Source organism: Schistosoma mansoni, chromosome 1 (assembly GCF_000237925.1).
Source record: "Schistosoma mansoni strain Puerto Rico chromosome 1, complete genome".
NCBI classification, from domain to species: domain Eukaryota; kingdom Metazoa; phylum Platyhelminthes; class Trematoda; order Strigeidida; family Schistosomatidae; genus Schistosoma; species Schistosoma mansoni.
Genome location: NC_031495.1, coordinates 48,206,690 through 48,223,533, shown reverse-complemented (window position 1 = coordinate 48,223,533; position 16,844 = coordinate 48,206,690). Strand labels below are relative to the sequence as shown.

General features: G+C 33.6%; 1 protein-coding gene across 1 annotated transcript in view; it reads right to left on the bottom strand.

The window, feature by feature from the left end:
* Positions 1–16,844, bottom strand: part of Smp_048080 (hypothetical protein) — a gene marked incomplete at its 5' end in the record, with an annotated part of 29,223 nt that overhangs the window by 10,537 nt on the left and 1,842 nt on the right. The window contains 7 exons of the mRNA XM_018794656.1: positions 2,692–2,847; positions 3,399–3,579; positions 5,564–5,670; positions 7,523–7,597; positions 8,405–8,464; positions 10,999–11,097; positions 13,658–13,867. Of these exons, the coding sequence (XP_018649046.1) occupies positions 2,692–2,847; positions 3,399–3,579; positions 5,564–5,670; positions 7,523–7,597; positions 8,405–8,464; positions 10,999–11,097; positions 13,658–13,867 (888 nt within the window). The remainder of the gene's footprint in view (positions 1–2,691; positions 2,848–3,398; positions 3,580–5,563; positions 5,671–7,522; positions 7,598–8,404; positions 8,465–10,998; positions 11,098–13,657; positions 13,868–16,844) is intronic.

The window sequence follows — 16,844 nt, the reverse complement described above, 5'->3', positions numbered from 1 at the left end:
AGAAAACAGAGAATCTGGAAGTATGCAGAGTTTAACTTCCAATGTTAGTTTTGTTACAGTAAACAAAGATATTTATAGGTTTATGTGTGAGACTAAGAGTCTAGGACATTCTGAAAATATCCTAAATCAGTGAAGAAACCTATAATTATTCAGTTGGAATAAATCACCTAGTCTATCGTTAGTTTTGAATTCTTTAAGACGTTTCTGTTAGACGCCAAATGGACGACGTATCGTCAACCTTTCCACAACCTCTGAGGACTTTTCCGAAGAATTCCCGAGGGCTTCTAACATAAACCGGTTATGACTTGATGAATAATCCACAGTTTATGTACTGTCAAAAAAAATGAACATAATAGTGATTGACAGATGAAATCCAATTATACGATGTGCTTGAACGATAACGACTCACAATACTGCATCATTATTAACACAAACTCCTGACTGAACTGAGACCAAAGGTAAAGCCATTACTAAAATTAGCAGGTCTTTTTCCTGACAAAATAACATCCTTATTTATGAACTAGGAATATAAAATTAACGTGATACACCATAAACGATTATTAGATATGAATATTGGTGTTAAGACCTAACCGTTTGACTGAATTCAACAAAATTTGCTAAGTCACGAATAAGGAAAAAATAATGAAATGATCAGTGAATCCTTCATTAAATAATGAATGTAATCGAAAAAAATTAAATTAACCACATTACATTATGTATGCCAAAAGGAAAAGAAAGTCAACAGTAACAAACATCAATGATTTTAAAAATATATGTATATAAATATTTACCATTTTCATTATCATTGATATAAACGGATCCTTTGGAAACGAGGCGTAAATATGAATTAGTGAACAGATTAGCTCTATGATGCATAAGATAAGCTAAAAAGTGATTTATTTTTGGCGAAAAAAGGAAAAGAATTAGTTGATAAAGGTGACCAATGCTAAAAACTTCGTAGAAATATACAATTCAAAGAAATTAAGATGAATTGAGAAATGTGAGTAGAAGCAAATTTAGAATATGGCAAACAGTAACAATGAATAACCATTCATGAAACTGGGGAAACGTTGAATTCTAACAGAGAACAAAATATAAAACAATAATCAATTAAACCCTGCATTGAAATTTCGGCTATCTGAAACATGATCATATTAATTAAACGTTTATGGGTCTAGGAACGATGGAGATATTCTGGGTAATAGATTAAGCAAAAAAATGAATAACCTATCTATTTTATCCATTGCTTAGGCTATATAATTTTCAAATTTTCATTGAAAACAGTTCCGTATTTCATTGAAGTAAAACCACCAATGGAATCAAGAACGCATGTTTTGTCCCGTCTGAGACTCTACAGCCGGATGTACCTGCACCCCAGAGATGTTCACTACGGGACTCGAATCCAGTACACTTCGCTTCCAACCCCCATCGCATTTCTACACTTAGCTACTGATTCCAGATAGTTATTTACTTGTGCAATGGGTATGAGTTTTTATTCGGATCATTTCAAACTGAATTAAAACCAACAATGGTTTGTCGCTGACTAATTTTAAGTTTCTCTATTGATGTGATTATGTTTATTCCAAAAACGCATTTTTCTCTTTAAATTAATTCACACTAAACTGGATCACAACGACCAGACACTAGCTTTCTCTTCCAACATCACATCTGTTACCATTAGACAGATTCAAAAAACAGATAAGTGAATATCTAGATTAACCCTTAATAAAATAATAAGTTCATGGAAACCACGGAAAAAAATATAAGCACAAATAGATATATCACAGAATGATATCAGTCACAGAACATCACGACCATGTCAATTAGAACTTCATTTAAATCATGAACCGATCTAAGTTAGACCACTACTGAAAACCTGGAAGTCCTGAACTGCAGTTTCGTCCTAGTACATGATTCCTCAGAAGTGCGCGTCCGCGATCCCACAAGCGGGAATCGGATCGGGGACTTTACCTCTAGACCACTGAGCTGGAATCCACGGCACTGTACGACCATTTTTCATTGCCTTCGGTGGGTAACTGCCTCAAACCTAAAACTTCCCACAGCCTCTCACTAGAACTCCGAACATTTCCCCTCGAAGCTAGCCACGAAAGAGAACATGATAATTTCATAATTTAAATGAAATTCAATAATCTACACAACCTCAATGGAAATTTAATGAGAATTATTAAACTAGTTAGAGAATACTGATGTATAAATATAAACATATTAAAAATTTTAGACAGAAAGGCAATTATTAACAATTATATCAATTTTAATGGGTGAGATCATGAATCAATTGAAGCTCGACCACCATGGAAAACCTGAAAGCACTGGACGGCCGTTTCGTCCCATTATGGGGCTCCTCAGCAGCGCGCATCCACGATCCCACCTCGCGAGATTCAAACCCAGGACCTATCAGTTTCGCGCGCGAGCGCGAGCCGGCATTCAACTGTGTTAATGTCTAACTTCAACCGATCCACGAAATTGAGCGACACATCCACCAATGTCTTCAGTGAGTGGATGAGCACTGCTGAGGAGTCCCACAGTAGGACGAAACGGCCATCCAATGCTTTCAGGTTTTCCATGGTGGTCTAGCTTCAATTGATTCATGATTTCAACTATTAAAATTAATATAATATCCACAAAACCCCTTCTAAGAATTATATCAATGAGAAAAATATACACACCAACAAACATATTACAAGAATCCTCACCAGAAAAAGCTGCGAGACTAGCTGAACCGACTAAGTAATCAGCTGTATGAGGATTGATAAGCCAATTGCTAATTCCAGTATTCGAATCTTCCACTAACAACATATCATTTTTCGACGGTTTTAATCGGATTGCCTGATCACAAAAAAGATCACAATAACCAATGGAATGATAAGAGAAAAAGAATTGAATGATATATACGTATTAGGTATTACAGTAGCGCAGCGTGTTAAATACAAAACCATACACTGAATATACATTCAACAATGTATTAATTGTATGGAGATTTTCATTTAAGAAATTCAGGAATAATTTTTTTAATAGTTAGGGGGACTTTACAAACTCTATAATACATTACCGATAGTTTCTACATGTTAATTGAAAAGCTCCTCTAAGGTATATTCCATGATACGGCTTAAATATATACTTGGTTATGAAGCAGCATGAATAAATACATCAAGTAATATTCTGAGGTTTCTATTGAGCCAAAAGCAGAGATAAAAGAAACAATCAGCAAATGGATAAAGAACAAATAATTTCCGATTCCGAACCACAAGATGGCAAATTTGAACTGTCATGTTACTGTTCAGAAAAAAAAGCCAACAAAGTTATATCATATAAGAACCCATTGTCTGGATATTTCAATGAATAACAACAATGAATATTTATAAATACATTAAGCTTACAGATTTCATACTTGGCCATGAAGTGGCCTCTAGAGCCGGTCCACGAACAATGTCTGATAGACAAACAGGATAATTACATGGTTGACCTTCGTTCATTCGACTGAGCCAATAGTCATTTACTTTATTCATGTGAGTGTATTCTAATTCCGCTAAACGACCTGTATAATACGTTCCAATAACCCTAAACAGGATGAAAAAGGAGTGATATGTGCAAACATATACACAAAGAAGCTATAAGATGTGTAAGATAAACGATTATTACAAAAAGGTTTATCATGAACAATTAAGAAAGCGTTTTGAGACAAAGTGTAGAACCACTCAAATAATAATTACTACAAGAAATGACTGGAAATCACCAGCAACATTTCCATTTATTCAGTTATTTTTGTTTGTTATTCTTCAGATATGAATGCCAAGAAGTGTCGAATACCTGATTTTAAACAAATAAGATTTTTGTTTGATATCTCTGTATTTGTTAAAATCTCACACTTGGCTTAGTCGCCAAGCTATGGGTTCCGCTTTGAGTCATACTTAGTACTAAGGCTAATGATACTGATCAGTTACCCAAACTAAAAGCTTAGTTGGCTTCGGACTAGCAACCTAGTGGTTGAAAGTGAACTAGTTACATCAGAAAATTATCAGTGACAAAGCCTTTCCTCTTTTGACAAAAAAACGAGATACTTATCTGACCATCTTAAAATCAAAACTTCCGTAAGTCTTCAATAACCAACGCCACTCTCCCACTCCGGATGTGGATGAATTGTGGACAACTGAATGGCAACTTAAAAACAGTTGATTATTCGCAAGTGTCCAAACTATCATTCAATTTGTTTAATCGGAAAGTGGGTCACTGATATGATTTTCCTTGTAGAAGTTTTGTTAGGATCTCACAAGAATTCTTCGATAAGATCTTAAGAAGCCAAGAAAAGGCTGACAACGTTTCGCCAAATTAGAATACACCATAACGGTTGAGAACATTTCGTCTAATCAGGATACGTCATCAAGACTTCTAGAAAATTGACAGTCTCAAGCTTTGATTGGATCATTACTTACTCTGCTAATTAATTAGCTATGTTTTCAAAAGTCTCCAAAATTTAACGGTTGTTAACAAGCCTGTTTTCTGAACACATGAGAGCCTTCAGGAACAGTTGTTACTTATATTTAACACCTACTGTTCGGGTTCACATGAAGAAGTATGGGGTTATATAAAGCGAATAGGAAGTTAGTAGTAAGTATTTAGGTAGCAGGCTTATCAGTTTAATTATTTGTCAAATATTTAAAACAGTTCTTAATAAGCCAAAAACACCGAACACTATTAGCTTTGCAAGTTATATTCTACAAAATTTTGCCTTTTTTGACAACTACTGAAAATAATGAGTGAATCGACTTTATGCTAACTTATAACTATTTTGTTGGCTTTGAACTTTTCAATCATTTTTATCAACGCGGTATAAACCTTCGCTGCATTGGAACGTTAATTTTGAGGTCGCATAAATTATCAATGAAATCAAAAGAAGTTAAAACTTTTTAACAAATAAACTACGCTTTATAACAGTAAGCTATCAATTAACAATTTACACCCCAACACAAATTATTTAAGATGGTTATTCAGCACTGGTTGGCTTTGAATAAAGAGTTAAAACTGATATTAAACTAGTTGCATAAACGCTCTTGTTAGAGTTAACCAATGAAAATATCAACACAGTGGATTTGCAGTGGATTCAAAGTATTTATTTCAGTCTAAGCGGATAAGCAGTACAGTAAAGTGTGTATACAGAATGGGAGATACAGTTTATTAGATGGACATTTCTTAAACAGCATACTAACTTGAAAACAATAACTCTCTCACTAAGTATCATAAATGAAATTTCTATTTATCTAGTAGTATAATGCAAATTAATTTAGAGTATTTTCAATCAAAGTAAACAAGTATTATCTTCATTTTGAGATAAAGAACTTTATATTATTGATAAATCTTGACAGATTACATTTAGTCTATATCAGAATTCTCATAGAGATATGCTTTAAATTATCATATACTGACTAGTATACAACAGGGTGAGGTAAAAGAAAGAAATAATATATATGACATGAACAGACAATAAGAAACAATGATTAAATACAACTATGAAATAACGATATCAGGTGTTGATCACTCAACTTACTCATTGTAAATATCCTCTGCTAGATTAGACCAAAATACCTTTTTACTGGCATGGTTGTTCTTAAGGTATGATTTAATTGGATTCTGTAACTTCATTTCACCGACAGGCTTGTATACAGATGTGAATATTTAAACAATAATAATAATAATGACCCATGTACACGTATATCCCCATACCGCCCCGCCCCACCCCGCCCCACGTCCACACAAATCACAACAAACATATGAAAATAAAAGAAAAAGAAACAATAGTTGGTTATTTTTAAAAATCAGGATGAATTCAGACAGACTTCTTAAATACTGAAATTATCAACTGTCAAAATATAACCCCCTAAAAGAAATTTTCCTCTCTATTTACCAGTGGCTATGTTTATTATTACCTAAAGGAACTAAAATTTAAAAAAACGACTAATCTTCGTCAGAGATAAAAGTAAAAGATTTATCGGCCGAAAACAAACAATTATCCCGTTTGATACGGAAAACCTATCAGAGTATTAAAAATGATAGTTTAGTAGTGACATGCGGTCAATTCCAACTTTGCGGTATAGTTGGCGATTTAATGAAACACATAAGTAATAAAAATTAATGAGTAGGATGTTAGAAAAAAGGTAAACTTTTTACTGATGCTCCTAGTACAACTAGTTTCTAATAGTTCAAATCAACAAAGATGATAGAACACGTAATGAACAAATATCCTGCTTATAATATAATGTTGGAAGAAACCGACATAGAAAGATTAAAGCCTACACAGAGTCATAATTAAATTTCCTGACAAGTTGTTAATCTGAAAACTGTATAAGGGTATCCGGGTTTAGTGTTAAAGAAATGGCAATCAACAGATAGGATCGCTCGAAATTCGAACATATTCATTATACAGCTAATCAGGTTTTTTCTGGTCGCGTAATCTTTGGTCCCCTTTATTCATGTTTCACGAAATATGAACGTTTTCTTACTTGGTTTATGAAAATAAAATGTTGATATCAAACTAAGATAATGAAGTGTTGTTTGCATCAGTTTATTACAAACTTGAGCAAAGATCAGAAGATGGATGTTCTACATAATAATAGGAAAAAGCCCCCACAATATGTTTGATACAGCAGCGAACTGATAGTATGAAATATAATAAGAGAATCACAAGAAGATTGCAGGTATGTGTCTTTACAATGGTGATTAATAACTATATCTCTTCGACTTCAAAGGTTTTTGTTTAGTTCTAACCTCACAACATCTTCATATAACATGTATGCTATACGAGGTATCCTATAGCTTTTACATTTTACTTCATGAATATATACTTTATTATACTTGTATCTTATTTTGCCAGAAAATAAACTAAGTGAAAGTTATGTGTAAAGCATGTAGTTTGACAGATAAAATAACACTAACCAGTTGCTTTCAAGAATATGTCAGTCATAACTCATTGTTTTAAGAAATAGTATTTTTTATTGGAATCGTGTTTTACGAGGTAAATGGCTAAAGTGTGGTGACGAGATCATTTAGATTAGTAGCCATATTAAAAATTGATCGATAGAATTCGACTAGCACTGACTATTACCAACTGATCAATTGTTAAAACATATCCAATTCAATCAGTTCACTCTTAAAGGAAACAAAAATACCATTAACATTCATCTGAATGATTTTCATTTACAAATACATACACAGTGAAAATTAACAAAATGAGATGAAGAAATAATAATGTTCGTGTCATTGGTAAGTAGAACATAAGGTATATGTATAAAAATGAAAAGAAAAGAAGAAAGTTGAAGAGTGAAAAGTATACGAAGAATAATCAACTGTTTATTTGGAAGTAGAAATATGCAAAGCGTAAAATGATAAATGCATCAAATTACCATACTATCCCTTTCAAAAAATTAACTATAGTCCACGGTATGAGATATCCATAACCGGGGATTGAATTAATGCATCTTAACCAACCATCTTACAATAATAAACTTACAGTTAATGAATGTATGATATTCGGTAAATGGAGTGATTCTTTTTGAAATTCATAATCCAACTTCTTAAATGATACCTGGAAATGATAACGAAGACAGAATTAAAATAAGATGTGAGAAAAAAACAGCTGAATGAAGTGGTCGACGTAAAAAATATTAATTAGCTTATAGAACTAATTCACTGAACTGAAAGATTCGTAATTTTAATGATATAACTTGTTTGAGCGGAGTTCTGAACAGATAATAAATGAATTCATTTATAAGTATAATTTATCAGTTAAGATAATGTTGTGAAAACTTGGGCCGCCTATTACTATAATTATCAGTAAGTTAGACACAACGTAGAAATTCGTACGTACGTACATCAGTTCGAGCTGCCCTACCACATTAGCACAAAGATGCAGTTGTCGATTCAAATCCCATAGTGGTAGAGATAGTAAGAGTATAAACAGTAATCCGAAGGATTAGGGTTTGAAGATGTTATTGAAGGAGTATAATTTAGTGAAATAAATTTGCAAAGCGAAAAAAGAAAAAGACATGGAGAATTGAGATTAGAATTTGGGAGAACATAAAGAGTGGATGCACCTCCCCATTGCAAACGATTTTGAGACATGTCATTCAAGGTCTCTAACCACCGGTTCCTATCATCTCGCGGATCATAACGAGGTAGTCTACACCTACCAACATGGCTCAGTTCATTTGTCAGTAACTTCATGGATTTGTGCTATATTTTGGTACAAATTATGAATAATGTGGATTTGAATTTCATTAAAACAATTTCTCACACACATTTCAAGGATGTGAATAGTATAGACACGGTTAAACACACCATTGAATACTTGATTGCATAATTTTATAGAGGGCAATGAAAAATAGCAACAAACCTCTAGTGACTTTTGTTCACTTCGTAAAGCACGTGCAGCAACTTTAACTTCATCTGAATCCTTCACAAAAAGAAAATATATAGAAATGAGGAAGACATTTATGTTCACAAGTGTTAAATGGAAGAAATAATGTCAGTGACTAATTTTTTTTATTTACATAGAAACCATTCTGATAGTTCTAAATCTATGTGTGAAAAAATATTAAAACCTTAATTTTACCGTCACAAGGCTACTTACATTTTTGGATGATATGATCAATGTAATAAAAAATCTAAAAAAAAAACGAATAATGCTAAGATTATCTTCAGTACCTTGTAGTTGATCGACTCAATTCTGGTATGATGATATTGCCAATAATTCAACCCACCCAACCCAGTATCATAGTATTTAAAAAGACACAAGTTCACACAGCCAAATTTCTATTCTACTCACAGTAATTCAGATGAATAAACACCTAGAAATTTACTAACTTTTGACAATGGGCCACAGTTGTTTATTTCTTTAAGCACATAAACATTGGCACAAGGAGGCACCAAATACATATGCGCCACGATTCGTCATTCGATTTGTGTGGGGGGTGGAATACTTCCTGGGTTCGCAAACTGATGCAAGTGGTTTTCTTAGGGGGCCACACCCTGAGCCTTCGACCTAAAAGTTTGATCTACAAGGCAGTGGAGCAACGTAAGGAGATGCAGTCCCATGGTAGCCGGTGACCAATAATTGGTTCATACACTATTTTTCCCCCCAGGATCCTGGAGCCGATGTGAACCATTGGTCTGGAATCAGCGTTTTTAGCTCCCCTACGTGAACCCTCCGTGTCCACAAACCTGGTTAGAGCTCTGGATATTCGCTTTTCGTCCTCCCAATTTTGTTAAAAACACCTCCGCGACAAGGCAGTGAGTAGAACTTTCCTGGCAGTATGTGTATACGCGTGGCCATGTGAGAGTATTTCGAGAGGGAGAGTGGACTCTCCCCCACTCTCGGCCGTACCAGGACGTTTGGGGGCCATGGTGAAAAGGTAAACGTACAGGCCAAATCCAAACTTTTGTGCACAGTTAAGAGATTTTAAAATGGTAGACGAGAAAACTTGTACGTAATTAATTCTGCTTGACACTCAGAGAAAATGTAACAATACTCAACAGTATCACATTTAATCTTCATACTACAAAATGAAGACGTGTGCTTTGTATATTGATGTACAGAAGAACTGCAATTACTGCTTATTGTGAAACCTTTTAGACTAGCACTATTAGCACATGCATATACAATGCATCATTTCATATTTCCCTATAGAATGAAAAAAATGTCTAGTCCATTATACTCAGAATTTTATAACCATGTGAAAATGGGTACAGATATATAAATGAATTCCAAGTCGAATAGATTACTTCTTGTCTCATAACATTGGTGTACTAATAAATATTCCCATATCATTTGATCGGATAGGAAAAAGTATGAAGTTTCAGGAATTGGAACAAGTTATAATTGAAAATAAAATTTGTGAAAGTCAATCATATAAACTTCGAATATCGGGTTCAAACTGTGACTCATCTAGCTCGACTTTTGGAAGTTGAGCGACATAATAAAATGATCTAGGAGATTTGGGGCTAAAGAGAATGCCTTTGGGGTTGTTCTATTCTCCGATATAGACTGTTCAATTAAGAAGCTGTCATTGTCGTTCTATATACTATCACCAGCGCCTGTCTCATATATAGGAATGGGCTTTTCAGGTTTTCCACAAATGTCAAATTAGAAGATAGATGTGACATCATCTACGAAATATATTACACCAAATGGGAGAAATATAATATTGAGCAAAGTGGATGACCCAATTACCTACACATATATGAACAGAGATTGACAGTTAAGCGAAATGGTATGTTATCATTGGTATCAATATAGATAGATATTTATGCACATGAATTTTAAAGGTATGACATTCATGTTAACTGGCAATCAACGGAAATGTCGACGTAAATTCAATATATTAACCCCTACAGAAGAGGTCAATCAAGCAAATGCCCAGAAGTCAACCGAAAAAGACAATAAATAGGAATGTTAAAATAAGTGGAAACAATAAAATCTACGAAGACAACCATTCACAAACAAGGTCATAAAAACGAACTAACTTAAAATTTGTAGAATAATGGGAAAGCTCAATTCAACATGAAGTAGGCGTTGATGGTACGATACAGAGTAACATTCAAAGAGTCGCAACTAAACTATCCACGTCAGAGAATACAATATCATTAAAAACTGAGTAGTGACACTAACCATCATACTAAACGTACGACCTCAAAACCAAATATGCATCTATATTTGATTATTGAGTTCCATACATTTACTAATGTCCCTCCACTCAAATGAAAGAAATATATGAATCATTAGTGAATTTATCAAGGAAATATATTTAAGAAATCAAATACAATTTCTTGTATTCCAGTTCCAACTACAAACTATAGAACAGTATTACTTTAAATGTATACTACAGTCAATCACTAACACTGATTTTGTTGTTTATAGTATCTATTTCTAAACATTTTACTTAATTTATCAACGACAGTACAGGAAGTTAATGAAAGAATTTCGCATACCTGATTATTTTGTTCATATTGAGTTTGAAGTGAAATTCTATCTTGTTTTAGGGCAGTTATTTGTTCACGAATACCATCTATTTGCTTTTTTAAATCTATCTATTAAAAAGTAGAATATAGTTGTTTGTTTTAATCAATAAAAACCAAAATATTTTAACATTGAATGAGATTTACAAATTCATTCATTTAGACATTTTGTATATGGTAACAATTGCATGCAGATACATATATAAAACATATTATGGCGATAATAATAAATTGTGAAAAGTGAAACCTTAAATTATATTTCGTTTTATAAATGTATCTTGATTGAACGACTTAATGACATCATATTGTTACAAGAACTGAACGTGATAAATTTGATTTTATGTGAAGGTTTTGCTTTATTACGTAGCTATGAATATGGCCTATATGAAAGTAGACCACATGTGTAAGCTAAAAGTTCATGATTATAGGTCCTTTCACAGTATCGCTCGCATATGTTGGAAGCAACTAGTGAGCAATGTTATGTTACGAGTACCTAAGTACTGCCTACCCTAACATGCAATGTTGGTTGACGTAGGAGAAGATAAAATAACAGCTAAGAGTGCCTAAACCAAAATGTGGCATGAGTTTATTAAGTCATTTACTGTCAATCTGGGTCATGTTGGCACATGCAAACTATCTGAATAGTAAATGTGCGATAATCGCAACTAGTGGTTGGGGACGTGGGTTGATATGATTCAGAATGGGCCAGAGACAAAGATACTCTCCATTTTCCTTTAAATCCTGAATTTTCACTACTTTTTCATTTATACTCTTCCTTTTGAACGATATTCTCAATGGTTAATCACACCTATTATCACTGACACTACTGTTATTGGGATTCCATTGTTATTAATCTTTCTGATCTCATCTTGATGTGCTGATACTGTATGGCAACTTAACTGGCGTATATTTGTTTCAGGTTTTGCGTTAATTTTGACTGGCTAACTGAAATAGGTGTAGTTTAAAGCGTAAATAATAGACTTTAAATGATGTAGGATAAAAAAAAGTTGCCACTAGTATATACGATTTGAAATTGCAGTGTCAGAATAATCATCTCTTTCGGAAAACCATGTGATAAATCCCGATAATTACAGTAGACCTTAATAATAAATATAATTACACACTGACAATATATAATCATTTCACTCAATTCAAACTAGAAAGCTGTATGCCAGAAGAGATACCGGGTTTTTATTTTACTCTTGCGATAAATAAAAATAATATTATATACAAAAACTGATTGAATAAAAACGTCATTCATAAAAGTGATAAGCAACTTTTTCGGGATATTAATTTTCCCTAACTTTTGTATCAAACATTCATCTGAGGATTTTTCAAGATAAATCCAAACCCCAATTTTAAATCAAGTAAACTAGTTAGTATCTTATTTACTAACAAATTGTAACTCTGTACTTTATCAATATGTTAAAAGGTATATATCTATTCATTAGTATAGGGAGGTTGTGGAAATTGTGAAATCTTCGGTTTAAACTATGAACTCATCTTAGCCCGACTACCACTGAACACCTAGAAGCACTGGATGGTCGTTTCGTCCAAGAATGGGACTCGCTGTTAATGCTCACTCATGAACTCGTATGTAGGAATCGAGCCCAGAGCTTTCATTCCCACGCGTGATCACCTAACCTCTAAACCACTGGACCCGCATTCAATGTCATTAATGTCTAAATTCAATCAATTCACGATATTGTGCAACCCTCATCCATTGCTTATGGTAGGTAACTGTCTTATGCCAGACATAGTTAGAACGCCACTGGTCACGGCTTCACAATAAAACTCTAGGAGTGAACATCGTGAAGTTAACCACTAGCGAGTACACAATTATTACTAGTATAGAGGATTTGTGATGATCGCCGAGTTTTTAGTTAGACATTAACACCATTGAATGCCGGTTAAGAGGTTTAGCGGTCAGGTGTTCACATATGAGACCGAATACCCTGGGCTATAATCTTACGTGCGAATTCGTTGGTGAGCACTGACGAGGAGTCTCATAATAGGACGAAACCATCATCTTTAAATCACAAATATTATAGGCAGAGATGAATGGTGGCTAGAAGTGGAATCGAGGATATGCGTTTTATTTTATACAGGACTCGTCAACTGTATGTACCTGCATCCCAGAGTCGATGTGCACTCGGAGACTTCGCTCCACTGCACAAGCTAGTTGCTATTTGGACTCAATAGCTAAGTGCACAACTCAATGGGTCCGAGTACCGGACTGAACGTCAATTCTGGAATGAAGGTCGATCCAGCTGACAAGCCCCAAATAGGATGAAACGCACGTCTTGGATTTCACTGTTAGCCACCATCCATCTCTGCTTAAAGAGATTATTGTTGTAGACCATAGGACTAATCAAGTTCTACCGATCAGGAAACTTAAGACAAGATCACTGCAATAGTTAACACATTACAAATATGGACAGAAGCAAGTTATTCGCAGGGAATCATGTAGCTATTCATATAACTTAACTAGTGAAAGCAACAAATGGCTTAAATGACCCCATTTTCATTACCTATGAATATTTAACATCAAAAAAATAACTTTAGATGGACAGAATAAAGAAATAATCGGAATTAAAGGACATCTGAACAATAATACACTAATTAAACTTACAATTTTATCAATATTGAATCGTTTATGCATACGTCTAGCATTTACGCTAGTTCTGATAGATTCCCAATTGAATATAGGATCAGGAAAAAGAACCGGGCAAAAATGATTATCATCTTGATATAAAGTTGATCCACTAGGAGGATTGTCTTTAGCAGCATTAAGCTTTTCTAGAAATTCATTACTGTCCTCATTATTATTGGTAGTAGTAGTCTGATTATACGATTGGATAGAATGATTCCATTGACAGCGTAGTAAAATAAATGAATTCACAGGAAGTAATTTACTGATTTGACACCGATTTACAAGTGTTAACATGAAATTGTTAGAAAGCATAAGTTAATCTGTTTTAAAAAAAATAGAACAATACAAAGTTTTCAAAGAAATGGATTTTTAGTATGTTCAACCATAAGTAAATCTAAACAAGAAAACTAAATAATAAAATTAAAACAAAGGAGACGGAAAACCCTACTCATATCTTATGATGTATAAAAACAATAATAAGAATAAGAGATTTACTCCTATTATGCTCTGCATACTTGAATTATGCTTCCTAGATATTCACTAACCCTAAAATGAAATGAAAAATCCTAGCACTTTGACCAAGATGTGCTTACATTTTTTAGAAATTTTACCTTAATATGAAATTGTTTCAAAACGCACAATGTAACATTGTGATGTTTTCTAAAATCTCTTTAAACAAACATAGGATTGATTAATGGATTTTAGTAGTATTATAGTGTGGTCTACTTATATCTATATAAGTAGTATATGGTGACGGTCAGACATAGAATGTATGTTGGCAGAAGACCGATAAGGAAAGAACTGAAATGAAGCGCAATCGGTAGGAAAATGCATGAACAATGGAATTAGAGAAGATGGACTGATAACTACAGAAGAAACAGTGAAGATTGAGACAATTGATTGTTATTTTTCAAATTAACCGTTTGTTGTATGGTTATCAGAATTTAGTGAGATAGTCTGTAATTTTTGCCTAATTACATTCGATTGTCCCCAACCAGTGTACTGTTCACTACAGTATATCTGTCGCAACATATCCATTATTAGAAGTATCGGTACTAAAAAAAGAGGAAGACATGACAGGATTGACACGTAGCTAATTGAGTACCCTAATGATAGTTCATTCACACTATTTGCATGAAAATATTGAATTAACACAAACAAAAATAGACAAAGACCACTGAATTGATACAATGTATAGAATTGAGTGTGATAGCCTTAAAAACCCATAATGTAAACATCGATGATAGAAGATCAATGCTATCCTATTTAACAGTTGAGCAAATAAATATTAATTCTACCGAAATAAACCACTGGAAAACTGATATCATCCTACTGTTTAGATTGAACTGGAAATATTTCAATTAGCAGTACTTTTCTATCAACCATTAAAAAAAATTAATAAATCATGTAGATAGTAGATCTACAGTAACACTATAATTTTCCTCTTATGAAAAATAGTCATCAAACATAAACTACATAAAACTTCAGTTAGTTGATTGGGAAGTAACTTGTTTAGTTAGAACTTATGTGATAGAAGAGAAAATATAAATTCGTATCCATCTTTTAACATTTGTATATGAATCTTGAGAAGTGAAAACATTATCGCATCAACTTCTGTTTTTCATTACAATCAATTAATGAGCCTCTCGCTTATACCATGTTAGTATGAATTAGTTCAAACGTTAAAATCTACACATTCTTTTTATATATGGAACTAAGCTTTAGAAGTGAATAGTGAGATTTTTATCCACATCCATGTGTAAAAAACAGAAGCTCAGTTTTTAAGTCTATGTCGAGATAGTATACGTGTCCATTTTTTTTCAATTTTCAATATGTATGTGGAATCATTCTCGGGCATTTCGCCTTCCATTTAGTGAACGAGTGTTATATATAAAAGTACAACTTTCACTGAGGATTCCATTTCAAGCCCCAACATTCACTTCATTGGCTTTTTCATCTACGTAAGTACATTTAGATTTGTTAAATGAAATCCCCAGGGAGAATTATACTCCTATATGCATCACTCACTAATTAAATGAAGGGAAAAATAGTCGAAAACTCTAGATATTGGAATTTTAGTGAACATTAAGAAAAGGATGGATGACCTCACATGTTTGTTCAAAGCTACAATTTCCAGAAATCGAAATAAACACACTACTTAGTCACAAATCGGTAGCATATTTCTTAAATTAAAAACTTAAAAAGAACAATCACAATAAATATTGTCAGGATCGTTTGTGTACAAAGAACTTGATTGTTTCTAGAAAAAGAAACAGATATATGAGCGGGGAATATTCTTTTCAACAAATTCTCTTCAAATTCTACAGTTATTTATCCAAACTTAGAATTTCAAAAGTGGCCAGGATTAAGGCAAATACATCATTTAAAATCATGGCATGTGAATTTGGGACTATAAGCAGAGATGAAGGCCGGTTAGAAGTGGAATCCGGGAAGTGCATTCCGTCCTATTTGAAACTTGTCAGCCAAATGTACCTGCACCCTAAAAATGACGTCCACCCCAGGACTTGAACCCAGTACCGTTTGCTCCAAACAACCAACAAAAAAATGACTTTTAAAGCAATTAGTCCCTTTGATAAATTTCGATAATGTAATAAGAAGACGAAGATTATCAGAACTATGTGTATTCAAAAACAGTTTGTTCTCTCCTTAAACCTACCCTGGTAATAAATGCTTATTATCCAGAGTGATTAGGTGTCAAGTTGTTTTCACATTATTTTATCATTATTACCCTTGTCTATTTCTTAACCTTATTACCAGTCTAGTTGACCTTTTATTTTTATAAACAAAAATGACTTTCGGATTGATAAATAGTGACTAGCAGTGGAATCCAGGACGTGCGTTTCGTCCTATTTGGGACTAGTCAGCTGGATGTACCTGCGTCTCAGAGTTGATGTTCATTCTGGGACTCGAACCCAGTACCTTTAGCATCAAACGCCATCGCGTTATCCACTCAGCTACTGAGTCCTGATGGCCACCTGTTTGTGCAATGGGGTGAAGTTTAAATTCAATCGATGTTGCTTACTTGTAACTCCCCATTGTTATTTAGGACTGCAAATGATCAGTCTCTTGTTGGCATATGTGCATCCATTGTGCACAATCTTCTCTGTTCCTTCGACACAACAATTTCCGTCATCTATGAATTGAT